Source organism: Leucopleurus acutus (genome assembly GCF_964270905.1).
Source record: "Leucopleurus acutus genome assembly, chromosome: 13".
Classification (NCBI taxonomy): domain Eukaryota; kingdom Metazoa; phylum Chordata; class Mammalia; order Artiodactyla; family Delphinidae; genus Leucopleurus; species Leucopleurus acutus.
The window spans coordinates 69,318,703-69,333,051 of record NC_139155.1 but is presented as its reverse complement, the minus strand read 5'-3'; the positions used below and the strand labels follow the sequence as shown (position 1 = coordinate 69,333,051).

General features: G+C 40.6%; 1 protein-coding gene across 2 annotated transcripts in view; it reads right to left on the bottom strand.

Annotated features, from left to right (window-relative positions):
* Positions 1-205: 205 nt before the first annotated feature.
* The window catches only part of PITPNB (phosphatidylinositol transfer protein beta), a 61,933-nt gene continuing 47,789 nt past the window's right edge, over positions 206-14,349 (bottom strand). Inside the window, exons 9-12 of one of the 2 annotated variants that reach the window (XM_082853363.1) lie at positions 8,929-9,039; positions 7,030-7,152; positions 3,360-3,445; positions 206-2,173 (exon numbers count right to left, since the gene is read on the bottom strand). In XM_082853363.1, coding sequence (XP_082709489.1) covers positions 3,398-3,445; positions 7,030-7,152; positions 8,929-9,039 — 282 coding nt within the window. In that variant the 3' untranslated portion in view covers positions 206-2,173; positions 3,360-3,397. The remainder of the gene's footprint in view (positions 2,174-3,359; positions 3,446-7,029; positions 7,153-8,928; positions 9,040-14,349) is intronic. The other variant, XM_082853362.1, reaches the window with a different exon arrangement.

Sequence of the window (14,349 nt, the reverse complement as noted above, 5' to 3'; positions counted from 1 at the left end):
GAATAGTTTTTAAAACCCCCTGAGACTAATATATAACCCTTCTTTACTGCTCAGATTTTAAGGACAAATTAAAAAAAATTTTTTTCCCAGAGTGGTAGTGCTGCAAATTAGAGAATTCTTGAAAAAACAGCAGAGAAGTCGTCCACAGCGTTCTAAACCAGACGTGGCATCAGGGAAACAACCACTCAGGCACACAAGTGGCATTTTGTGATCAAATTTATTTTTTGTTTAAATTTCATTTACTTTGTTTTACTGTAATTTACACAAGAGACTGCCAAGTAAACTAGATATTTTACATTCACCACACATTCCCTCAAATCTCCACAGTTGTTAGAAAAACATTAAAATCCATGCGCTGGGCTCTCATTTCCGTGTGCGTCTAAGCTCCCAATGATGCTACAGACGCCAGCGAGAGTTAAGTTCATTAAAAGGAGAAGGCTAGACTCTTTATTTCACAAAATTAGCAATAATCTTCCTGGCATCACTTTGCAGACAATGATTATGCTTTGACAAAACCTATCCTACAACGGTGCCCAGAGAGTAAACATCAGTCTTGATCCTGAGTACACAGAGGACATGTGCGACGTGGGGTCTGCAGCTGAGGATAAAGGGTATCACAGCGCAGGAGTGATCCTAAACATCCTTGTCTAAGTCACTGTGATCACTTCAGTGGGGACACAGGTCGTGGGAAAATAAGGAGCAGGGAGGGCAGGACTGTCAGCAAATCAGATTACTAATGTGATATGACCACGTAGGGGCTTGTGTGCTGTAGGAGGGACGGGAGGTTAAAGAAGATGGTTTGTGACTTGAAGGCTTCAACAATACCACTCTATTCAAGCTCCCAGGACTGACAGGAGAAAAACTGGATTTGGACAGAGAAAGATAATAAAAATCTTACCTAGCTATTGTTCCTTTCTTTAAAAAAAAAGGAAAAAAGAAAGAAAAAAGGGGCAGCAGCTTCTAACCGTCATTTTCATGATGCTTTTTCAGGATATGTTCTAATGACATCCTACTTGAGAGCACATCCCAACGGGTGGAACTGCGCTGGCCCCTGGCAGGGCCTCCTAACCATGTGCAGACAAGCCTCATGCTGCCTCTGAACCTCTTCTTATCTCAAAGGCAGCATCTCCCCCTTAAAGTATATTTCAACATGAAAAGAGCAAAATGTCATCACTATCTATATTCTACCGTGTAAGCTGTGAGGAATCTAGATCCTTTGCATAGTTTCCAAGCTGTAATTTCAGAAAGCAGTCATTTCAGAAACAAGACTCCATGGAAGTGCTGTACGTCCAATTTTTCTAAACAGCCTACAATCCTATTAATTTCTTTATCAATTTCTTTCTTTGCCTAACAGAAGCCTGAAAATTGTATAGTGTTTGTTATAAATCACAGACTGTCATTTCCATTTTTGCTAGACTTGATGTAGAAAAATACTTGAAATTCAACATACAAAAATCCAATAAAAAATGGAATTTTTTTAAAAGGATCTTTTCCTTGGGGCAAACAAGTAAAAATTGGTCTGTAACTCTACTACTTACTAATAGATATTATCCAGTTTGGCTGTATGATAATGAAAATCCAGAAATAAATGATTATAAATACATTCAGAGTTACATTCCAAATTCCTTGGAATACCAAAAGATTTCTAATAAATTTTTCTGTGGGAGTCTGTTGATTATGGCACTAAAATTAAAATTTATAAGAGACTGATTTAAAAGAACAGAAAAGTAATAAAAGGCTACATATATATATATTGGTCCACAACTTGCCATTTATGAAACATACCAGCTAGTATTACACTGCAGTCAATTTGTCCATTAATGGTATTACTCTGATAATTATTAAAATCTGTTCCAGGTATATATATTGAAAATATTTTCTTTTGCATTCTTGCTGAAGATAGGTACAGTACTTTGGAGAAATTGTACTAATCCCTTCAGTATGTATGTACATATATACACTAGTGTGTGTATTTTGATCTGCAGCTCTACATGCGTTTTATATACAGCTACAGATAGACACACATATATACACACGTGGTTGGGACCTGTGCCTGTGGGCACATAACCACAAGCACACGTCTGGGAAACGTCAACACTGCGAGACATGGTCAGATTCTTCTTCACTCATCACTGGCTGCACTTGTTCCCCTTACTTGACCTTGATTACGTAACTGTAAGGAAAGCGAGACAGTGCAATGTGTTAAAATACAGAGAGACGCAAAAAATGTTAGACTGCAGCTTGTCACAAACATTCTCTTGGAAAAAAATCCTCAGTGTAACAAAACTTCTGGCAGACAATGCACCCCAACTACTGCATTTTTAACGTTTAATCTCTCGATTCTGGTCTTACTAAGGGCATAATATTTTGTTTCATCAGAGGGAAAATAAATTAGAAGCAGAAATAAATCATAGAAACTCAGAAGACCTTAGTGAAAGTAATAATAAATTTTTTAAAAAATTGTAAATGAACACTAAATTTTAAGAAAAGGGCTTTGGAGGAATCCTGGCAGAGTTCATCCATTCTTATTTGGTATTTTTCTTCAGGACTGAACATTTCGTTTCTCCGGTGTTCAATAATTAAAGAGCAGGTAGCACACGTCAGGGGGCAGCCAAGAAACAGTGGGGTAAGAAGTGTGTTCTGTCTTGTCATTTGTCTCAATAAACATCATAGCTCAATATTAACAAATGACGACAGTGTACTGCCGATTTTTGTTTTTCATCCTGGTTTCAATATGTGGGGTAGATTTTGAGGCTCTTTTTTTCCCCTCTAGGAAAATCTCTTATCTAGGCATGTAAATCTGTGTGAAAGAAATAAGACCATAGAAATATTTTACACTGTAAACAAAAAACAGTGCATTTACACATATTAAAGCTAAATATAAAGACTGAACAGTCAACATGAAGGAAGACTTCCTGATATTCAAAAATTGTCAACTAAAATGAATGATTGAGATTGGCCCTTATGGCATGGGATGAAGGATCTTTGACTTTAAATGCTTTTACATATTTCCTTACTAACCACAAATGGTCCTAGTGAGAAATAGGTCAATTAACTGGCTATGGATGAAAACTCAGCTGGTTTCTAGGACAGTGCTGCATGGTGAGTAAGCGTACTTGGCAGCTGGATTCTAACCCATAACACTAAGAACTAACTTAGATTACTAAATTCAATCTCTTCCACAGATAAAATTCTTACAGAATAACTCAGGTGTTCACTGTCGATGTCTGAAATATATACCTCTTACATTCTAAAAATTAAACCATACTTAATATGTTGTCTCCACTCAGCAAGTTAACTACCCATTACCAAAAAGGTATTGGTTTTTAAACATTCTTTTTACCCAGGTCTTCACTTACACAGTTTGATATTGTCTCTGACCCTACAGGGGACTCATCTAGACATCAGCAGCCGACGTGCCTCGGACGGAACCCTTCTTACGCATCTAAACGTAAAATAAAATCATGAGCTGCTGAAATCACAGACTCTAAATTGGGTTAGTAAGCAAGGGGAGAAAAAAGATCTAGAAGAGATTGTGAAGTGACTGCTGCCTATTTACAAGCATATCCACATTAAAAATGAAGTTCCAGGGCTTCCCTGGTGGCGCAGTGATTGAGAGTCCACCTGCCGATGCAGGGGACACGGGTTCGTGCCCCGGTCCGGGAAGATCCCACATGCCGCGGAGCGGCTAGGCCCGTGCCTGCGCGTCCGGAGCCTGTGCTCCGCAACGGGAGAGGCCACAACATTGAGAGGCCTGCGTACCGCAAAAAAAAAAAAAAAAAAAAGTTCCGAGGCCCTTCTGTAGTTACCTTGATCTAAAGTAAATCTTGCAAAAGGCTTTTCTTACCACAGCACAAAAAATGTATCTATTCTCTAATCTAGGAAACAAAAGCCTGCAGACTGATGATGTGAAATTATCAAAGATAGCCAGGGTAAATGAACTGTTCACTAATACAGTGTGAGAAAATGCCCCGATGGTCTGGTTCACCTTTTCATAGTCCCTGGACCAGACAGGAAGCCATGAGGTGTGGCCACCTCTGGCTTCTGAGACCAGTGTCCCTCAAAGGAGTTCTTTACAGGAAGTTTATTAAAAAGAGGGAGGACAAAAGGAAGAACAAGCGAACACAGGAACAATGTATGAGAAACAATGGACACAAGGACAGGCATCAGAAAAGACAGGCATTCACAACAACGGCCTAGAGAAAATTCAATGAGAAAATTAGAAAAGAATGGACAGAAAAGGAACACACGTAATAAACACGTTTCTGAAGCTCAACCCTTCCCCCCTCTCCCGATCCCTCCTGAAGGTCCAGTTGAGAACAGGCATAACGTTGCCCTAAGTACTCCTTCAGTTGCTGGGCCTAACCCCAGTATTCCTCTTCAGGATTACAGGCAGGGGCATTCCTCTCATGCCTAACCTCTTGAGGTGCTACGCCTTCTCTCCAGGGCCAAAACCCATTTGAAAGAAATCCAATTCTTCAGATATTTGTGAGTTAAGAAGAGAATTATAACACATCACATTCTATCATCAGGTGTCAGGGAAACAGGACCTCAAGAAAAGGGGAAATTCCTCCGTGGTGAAGAGGACTTGAAAATGTTACGCCTCTTCAGGAGGCAGGTGTTTTCTGGGTAGGCATTTTGGCCTGTGGGCATGATGCTGCCCAGACTGAGATGCTCACTAACCAACTGTTAGGACTCAGAGCAGCAGCAATGGGCTGTGGAATAAAGCACTCCCCAGTGACCTAGAACAAAATAAATGGGCTTTAACATTAAGATGATCAGCATTTAACCCTGCAATCTGACCTGAAGTATTTTTGAAATATTTAACAAAGATACTGCCATGGATTCCCAGCCCTGAATCAATGACAGATTTCTACCAACTTCATGAGGGAATTTGTCAGTTTAAGCCATGTGGATACAATAATGATGCTTTCTAATAAACTGGGCTTCTGTGTAACACTTCTTACACCTTCTTTTCGAGTGTGATTCCCAACTCACAAGTAACAGATGTGCATGGAGAAGCAGCTGAGCCTGCAGGCCCTCTGCCACAGGTGGCAGCCACAGTCACCACCTCCTGTCAGGGCTCTCCCGTTGGCGCTGTGTTCAGACACCTTGAGACTAAAAACTTGTGAGGGAAGTAAGCACTCCCCTGGGGGAAGACAAGGCCTCGGCCAAGTTCCGTCCGAGGGGTCCAGAGCCCAAACCAGGGAGGGCTCCATTCGTTACCCCTTCAGCCATCACCACTCTTCCTCATGCTATGGATGGGCCTTCAGCATAGAAATCAAAACCAAATGAAAACCTCCTTCCTGAGAGTTCGAATCAATAAATATAAGTCCATTTTCTGTTTCTTCTTGGTGTTGGCAAATCGTTTTTTGGAGATGCCAAGGCTGTACCATAAGCTTAGTGGGAATGAGTGTGTAATCCTGCTGCTTTCTTCTTGATGTTCAGCTGACACCGGCTGCTTGGAGGGGTTGGAGGCAGAGGTGGCAGCTATTACTGGAGCCTGGAGCACCTGGAAGGAGCAAAACCAGGCAAGGCAGGAGGAAAGAGACTAAGACTGGGTGGTGGTGAGGGGTGCTGCTCAGAGAAGGGAACCTGACTCTTGAGAAAGGGAAGACAAAAGTGGGAGAGAGGCATTGGAAGGAAGGTAGCAAGTACCCACGACTTACTCTTGTCCGTTTAAATATTTTGCCTGGGGCCAGCCTAAAAATAAGGGTGTAAGGGATGGTCTTCCATGCTTGCCATCCTATCACCTTACTCCCAAGATCTAGAACTCAGAGCCATACTATTAGTATGAGAAATTGAGGTCAGAGAGGCCTCTATTGTCTGGCCTGCAAACCAAACCCCAATTTATAATGTTGTCACTATGGGAAAACATGTTCCAAATCTCAAAAACTGAACTTAAAAACATTTGGAACAAAATCCATTCATAAGCTGGAGGCTGCTTAAAGTTTACTTTATGTATAAGATAAGGTTAAAACATTTTATTGCCTTATAAAGAAAATATGTCCTGGTCCTCTCAGAAGGTTTGTATAAAGCTAATTAGAAGCAGATCTGCTGTAATCACCAAAAGTAAGCAATTTTAAACACAGATTCTTTACAATGCTATGTGCCAGACAAATAGATTTCCTTCTGTGCCAAAGAACCTGATTTGTTGCCATTCTCCTGTGATTAAATGGAGTTCCTGCCTCACACACAGGCGTTCGTCAAACACTCCCGCCCGCCCACGGGGCTTCCCAAACTGGGACTGCTGGCAGGACTCTGGATGCCTGCATGGAAACCACAGCCTACCCTGGACATTCCTCGGGTTTACTTCCCCCGTGGGGCCTCACTTCCAACAGAAAAGAAGCGCAGCCCAGAGCAAAAGCAAAACCAGACGCATGCAAGAGTAAGTCGGGGAAGAAACCACTCTGGGAGAAAGGGGGTGCTCTTGAGCTGCAGGGCCGGCTCTCTGGTGCGGGAGGAGCTGGGGTGGGCTTAACTTTGAGAAACGGCATGCAGACCTCCAGCCCAAGGATCACCTGAATTTCTGCCTAAAGCTTGTAAGAAATAAGGAGACACTGCTAGTTGTGGGATGGGAGGAGGCACTTCTGCAATCAATGACAATACTACTAGCCTTAATCTTATCTACAGAATAGCGAACTAGGACTTACTGTGCTAGCATTAATAACTTACTGCGATAACAAAATGACAAAGGCAACTTGGCCTGATAAAGTGAATGCCTAAAAGGACTGCGAACCAGGCACCAGCATGGACAACCAATGCATGAAAAAGAATACAAGACCACTGAACATTTTACACGTAACGAATTCTGGATCAACAAAGTTCTAATTTACTTTCACGAAAGATGCTCAACAAAAGAGAAATCAGAATAAAAGGATATTAGTGTCTAAGAAGCTGGGTTTTGAGGATACAGAGATTAAGAAATGGCTTTCAATAACACTTTTCCTAATTTTAAGTCTATACTTATTAAGCACACAGTTTTAGAAAGGGGAAAGTAGAGAATTGCCCCAGAATGGGAAGTCTTACTGTTTCTAGTTCTTTCTGAGTTTCATCTTCCATTCTCCTAATATCTTCCATTGTCAGATCAATCCACTTGTCAATCCAACAAAAAAGCTGGCGATGAAAGTTTGTAAATATCCTTTTTTCTTGCTTTTAAAACAAAGAAGAAAATGATTGTAAGACGGCAAAACTCTAACATAACATATTAACTTTATGTGCCCCAATTAACCCATGAAATCTACATATTCTTGGTTTGAAAAGACCACTATTTCAATTAGTGAAAATCTTAATTCCATCCTATTAACATTTTGTAAAACAAAATAAAAAGAAAAATCTCCCTTTGAAATGTGAAACAATCCTCCTTGCAAAAGCAGAATGATTTACCAGAAACTGAAAACAAATGTGGTGGGCATTCTGATCCAACACGAACTCCTGCTAGACCCGACTTAGTTTTACCTTTTTCTAATGTCAGTGACTAAAGGTCAACTTGATTTCTTCTGCTATAAAATCATACACTGTCATTCTTAACTTCTCTGCAATTCAAAGAAATATTGTGATGTAGAATACAACATGTACTTAAAGAAGAGAGTTCTGGGTTCTTTAGAATAAAATGTTTTATTAAATTAAGAATTCTTATATACTCTCCATTAATTTTTCTGCTCTATTGTTATTAGGTACATACACACACATATATATATATTTAGTGGCTTTAACATATATAATGAGTGGCTTTAATTGCTGGATTATTTAAGTTTTACTACACTTTCCCAAGAAGCGAGAAAAGTGCAATAAACAGTGAATACTTTAGTACGTTTGGACAATCGACTTAAATTTTTTTTTCCATGAACAGGATGGACTTTATCAATTACATGTGTACCTTCTATTTATCAGAACTGGATTGTTAATCTATTATTGTGATCCAAGAGGAAGAAAAGAAGCCAGTATTTACAGAGTGCCTACTGTGGCCAACAGCAAGCAGGCCCAAGAATAATGAAAGTTTCCAGCACTTTAAGATCCTTTTTTTTTTTAAACATCTTTATTGGAGTATAATTGCTTTACAATGTTGTGTTAGTTTCTGCTGTATAACAAAGTGAATCAGCTATATGTGTAACATCCTTTTTTAAAAAATATGTTAGAGCAGTTACAGTTTAAAAGTAGAAAAGTTACAGTGAAACTCAGATGCAACTAGTTGTGGGAAGTTCAGAGATATAACAGGGGCCTCTATATAATGATAATGGAATGAACTATTCACCCTATAGGAAAATTAAATACCAAAGAAACTTTCCATGTTCCTCACACGTTTACAACCATGTGTTTCTATGCAACTGCAATTCTCCCCTCTTTCTACATCAAAATACTTGTGTTACTTTCAGTTGAATAAAGAAGACATAAAAAAGAGGTAATTAGAATCTGGATCCTCAGATTATGTCACCCTAGGTTCAGCGTAACTATTCTCAGTGAGGATCTCTGAAGAAGACATCCCACCAGAAGGTGGAAAGTGCACAGGGCACAGAAAGTGTGTGTCAGGAGAGACCTGTGTGCAGGGGCTATCAGCCGAGCTGGGACAGAGGAGCCTCAACATCAAGGCATGGCCTCTCCCTCCAGCCAGTGCCAGGACCCTGGGTACCCTTGGAGACATGCTGGACGTGGAAAGGGCGCTCTACAGAAGAGCTGGGCAAACCATCAGAAAAGCACTTTGCACCAAAAACCGCTATGCTTTTCTCCAAAGAAAGCCCCTTAAAAGCTCTGCTGGCATCTGTTTTTGCTGTTTGTAGGCAGAAAAAGGAGGGCAGAGAGGAATTACACAGAGGGGCAATAATTTCATCTAAACAAGAAGGAAAAAGTGGCAAAAGAGAAAATATACCATTAATAGCTACTTCAACTCTTAACCTAAATTTAAGTCACCATCCTCTGAACAGACTTTACCTTCTGAATGAAGTTTTCTACTTTGCTTTGCAGTCCCCACCACTTGAATTTGATGGTCACCAGCTTATAGGCACACATCTGAGGACAGTCAGGGTTGCTTGCCAGCTCCTTCTGCATGAGGAAAATTGAAAATGGGCAATCATGACTTAAAATTGACTGTTGTGTAACAACATCACAGACGTACATGAAGAAAATTACAATCTCATATGTGTTTAATTCAGGTATTTGGAAATTTGAAATCGTTTTAGCAAAAGCAGCAGTATTCCCCTGCTGCAAACCCTCCTTCCACAGACCAAGTTACTTCCTGGCTCTACAATTTAATAGGCACAGTGCTCCGCCTCAAATTACACTATTCATATTTCAGATTAAACACCAAATTCAATTCACAGCATATCAATAGTGAGCCTTTAATAGTAAAGGTTCTCGTAACACCATTATCGCACTCCCACCGTGGATGTGGTGAGGTCTCATCCATTTTATTGAGCTTCAATAAAAAAACCATGAGGAAGATTAGTCGTCTTCTTGTCTTCAAACACTGGCAAGTGGAGGGGCACTGTTTTTTGTGTTTTTTAAAAAATTTATTTATTTTTGGCTGTGTTGGGTCTTCATTGCTGCGGGCCTTCTCTAGTTGCAGTGAGCAGGGGCTACTCTTCATTGCAGTGCACAGGCTTCTCATTGCGGTGGCTTCTCTTGTTGCAGAGCACGGGCTCTAGGTGCGTGGGCTTCAGTAGTTGTGGCTCGCGGGCTCTAGAGCGCAGGCGCACAGGCTCAGTAGTTGTGGTGCACAGGCTTAGTTGCTCCGCAGCATGTGGGATCTTCCCGGACCAGGGCTTGAACCCGTGTCCCCTGCATTGGCAGGCAGATTCTTAACCACTGCACCACCAGGGAAGTCTGGGGCACTGTTTATTAACTGAGGTATTTTTCAACCGAAAGCGGGGACATTTAAAGGGATGTAGCAGCAAAAGTGATCTATAATTATCAAGTATTTGAAGGCAAATCCCATACATCCGGACTTTAACTTCCATAAATCATTACAACTCATAGTTTAAATGTAGTAGAGAATCAAATCAAGAGTTAGGGTGAAAAAGGAAAAATATTAAAAAAAAAAAAGCAAGGGAGAGAGAGGGGGGACTATGTGGACAGAAAAAAACAAAATAAAATGTTCGCAGTTTACTTTCATAAGAAAACATGAAAAAGCAATTAGAATTTGGATCCTTAAAACATGTCACCCTAGGCCCAGAGTATAAAAACTTACTCTGGATTTTTAGGTTCAGCATAAATAAATAAATAAGTAAATAAACAGGTAGAGAGAAGGAGAGAGAGGAGGCAGAAAAGGGAGAAGAGGAGGGAAAAAACAAATACGGCAAAGTGCTAACAACTGTCCAGTCTAGATGGAGGTGCTTACTGTTCTATTCTTTCGGTTTTTATGGCTGCTTCTGAAAATTTTCATTATAAAAACTGGGTGGGGGGGGATTGCAAGCTATAGTATTGCTGATGATTTCTGTGAAACTTAGTGCAGGCTACTGTCCTAGTAAGCACAATATACTAGCATGTTTACTTGGGGGAGAGGGGTGAGTGGTGGGGGAGGGGTGAACCAGGAATTCACCACACACATCAGTGTCTTCACCATGGACCCACTTAGCACCACTGTTCTCCCAAGGTGGTATATGTGGGAGACCGATCCGCTCCCGAGCTGACCAAGAAGAGAGCCTGGGACGGGCCCAGAGCAAAGGCAGCCACCAACCTGCCTCTGGAGCTCCCAGTCTAGCATGGAAGGCAGGTATGGTTCAAAGAATCCCAGGTGGCAGAGGCGGACTGCAGGTATGGTCTAGGGGAAGGGCCATCCAGTAAACTCTCAGCCCCAGTTCTGGTGTAATTCCAAGAAGAAAGCTATGTCTCAGGACTGTTATAAAGACTAAATAAGGCAGAGTATGCTCCGTGCTTAGTTGGTGGGACTCGGAGCTTAAAACAGATTAGTTCTCCCTCCCTTATTCTTTCACAGAGTTGTACCTACCACCTTGAATTTGCAAAACAATTTTAAAATAAAGTTTCTCAAAAGAGTAGAAAGTTACGGGGACCCTTTTTATAAAAACTAAATTAGAGTGAAAAGATTAAGCAGCCTTTTACAAGCGTTCTTCCCTTTTTCACCACTGTTCTTAGCTTCACACAGCACTCAAATTGCAGAGCTGGCGTCAGTCACACTGTGTGCCACTATCACTTCTTGTCAGCTTGCACTCATACACACCCCCCACTTTCAGTAAGTTCGTTGTGTGTGAACAAATATTACTTCCATTCAGCCACACGTACATAAAATTTTAAAATTATGAACTTCTAGGTCTTATTCTAAAACCTCAAGATTATTCTTCATTTACACAATCATAGCAACCAGACCACATTTCCCCCCCAAACTCTCAATAATGTTCCAGTGTCAAGTGAATTCTATGATACAATATGTGAAAAAATTCTATTTTGGTATTATTAATAGGACTCAAAGCCTGTAGAGTCCTGCATGACTGATCAACTTTTCTCAGAAAATGTCTTCTGTAATAACATTTCATCTTCTGAATAATGACCTGGTACATGGATTAAATCAATGAGGCAACATCACAAGCATTTAAATACAAACATTACATACAGCAGACAGTCCTTCTGTAGGTGAGTTCTATGTCAACAGAAGGACTTGGCTAGCTCAGCTCTAATTTTCCAGTTTCCTTCCCATTAAACAGAGTACCAATGTGAAAATTCAGCATGGATGTGTACGTGTGCACATGCGTGCACACACACATACCCATACTTTATGAACAAGTTTAATTCAGCAAGTATTAAGTGGGCACCATTTACAATCCCATTTGTGCTAGGTGGTATTAGAGGACACACATGTGGCTGGTAGAGAGGAGAGTGACTATGTATAAAAATAATGATGAAACCACTATCCTTGAACGAACAATCCCTATCAGAAGGGACACACCTCTGAAGTGGACACTGTGGCCCCAGACTAAAATCACATATTTGTAACTCCCCATCCCGTCCCTGACCTGCAGACCCAGCACTTAAGCTGGGCTCTGGTATCTCTAAGAGCAGTCCACAGCCTTCCCCAGGATGTAGCGAGCTTCTCAGTACCCAGCCTTGTTGAAATAATGACAAGGTTGGCCTTTTACAGATCATTTTTTCAATAAGCAGTGAGCCAGATTGGAGGTACTCTCTAATCCAATAAGTGTCACTGACATGAAAATTTCACATGAAATACAATTTGGGTGTATGTAGAATAAGGCACTTAAAACTGTGAGGTACACCTGCCAAACGGTAGTGCTAGACTCGGAGTAAGGGGACTTGGGTTGCAGTTCCCATTATGCAAAGTAACTTCCCATGTAACGTGGGCAGGATCCTTTACCTCCCCAGGCCTTAACTTCTCTGTCAGTAAAAGCAAAGGCTGGGCTCCACTAGAGCTTTTCATCTTCCACTGACGTGCCACTAAAAGCAGGGGTGAAGGAGTTGAGTGTGAGGGTTGGGGTTGGCCCAGGGCTGCAGTGGGTAAGCTCATGTCCCTGACATTCAATGGCTTGTCTTACAACTTCCTATAATTTTGCATTTTATTCTGTAATATGCTTAGGCTTAACAAAATATCCTCCTGCCCACCTACTCAGGCTGAAATTTCCTCTTGACTGAGAACCTCTGATGCACTACTGATTAGTCCTAAGATACCTTCCAGATGGAACATTCCAAGGTCCTATTAATTACGGGCTACTGAGAGCTTCGTTCTCAAACTCCAAATCATTGGACACCTTGTGCTAAATGAAAACCCTGGGTGTTTCTAAAACACCAACTCTTCAGAATTTCCCCACCATTTTATAAAAACAGCAGGATGAAGCATGGCTCTCATTAAAGAGTAAGCTAAATTTAATACACACATGCCTATACCAAACTGGGGCTCCAAGAACAAAGCACACACGCGTGACTTCAATAATTACCCAAGTTTGTTTCTCACATTCTTTCTAGTGACTTTGGCAAGCTGCTCAAACTAATTAAAGTACTACTGGTAATTTACAAAGTAACACTGGTCTATAGCATTTAGTTTAAAAACTGTAAGTGATGGGACAACAAGAACCAGTTCTCTGAGCTATCTTCCATGGATCTAAAATGTACATTCAGTCTCAATTTGATTTTTCTTTTCCATCCAATTTACAATTATTAAAAAAAAAACTGCAGCGAAGAATATGTAAACCAATTAAAAAAATAAACCAGTGAACAAACAGCCTGCTGCCTTTATTTCTTGGCCTAATTCTCCACAGTATCAATACTCTAGTGTGAGGTACAGAAGGTGACTTACAGAAACACAATCTCAAAGATCCCCGGGAGAAAGATGAGAACATAGAAACTATATATTTTCATCAGCTATCATTATTAATATGTATGTGATATTTAAGGTCTCACCCCAATTCTAAAAATGACTTATGCAATTCACTTCTTAATCTGTGCTGTGGTCTTAAAACTAGTGATTAAATTAAGAAAATAGCTTTAAAAGTCTCTTTTGGGACTTCCCTGGTGGTGCAGTGGTTGAGAGTCAGCCTGCCAAAGCAGGAGACGCCGGTTCGATCCCTGGTCCAGGAGGATCCCACATGCCGCAGAGCAACTGAGCCCATGCGCCACAACTACTAGGCCTGCGCTCTAGGGCCCACGAGCCACAACTACTGAGCCCGTGCGCCTAGAGCCCATGCTCCGCAACAAGAAAAGCCATTGCACTGAGAAGCCCATGCACCGCAACAAAGAGTAGCCCCCACTCGCCACAACTGGAGAAAGCCCGGGCACATCAACGAAGACCCGACACAGCCATAAATAAATAAATAAACAGACAAACAAATAAATAAAAGTCTCTTTAATGATGACACAGAAAATAGTAAACTTGACTACATGTGGTAAATAAAAGGTAAAAGAATCCTTCTGGCATAATCTTTCTGGGGTGGGGTCTGACACTATGTAGTTAAAAAGTTTTAAAGCTGCTCGTATCCTATATATACCATACACCCTTTAACTTGATAATTCCACTTTCAGAAATGCATCCCAATTCATCAGGTAAGAAAATAACACTAGATTTTTTCAGAACAGCGAAACCTTGGACTTACTAAACACCCACTGAAAGAGAGTTGGTGAAATACCTCATAGTTCTTCCAAGCAATCGGCTACTATGCATACAGCCATTAAAAACCATCTTTTCAAAGAATGTGAAGAAAAAGAAATCATAATACCAATATAAATAGGTATCTATGTATAATATAAACATCTACAGCAAAATAAACTGTGAATTAAGAAATATAACAAATAGCGGTAATTAAATGCTGAGACTACAACTGACTTTTATTTTCAAAACTTCATAAATATGTATTATTTTATAATCAAAAAAAAAATTAACACGCTTGAAAAACA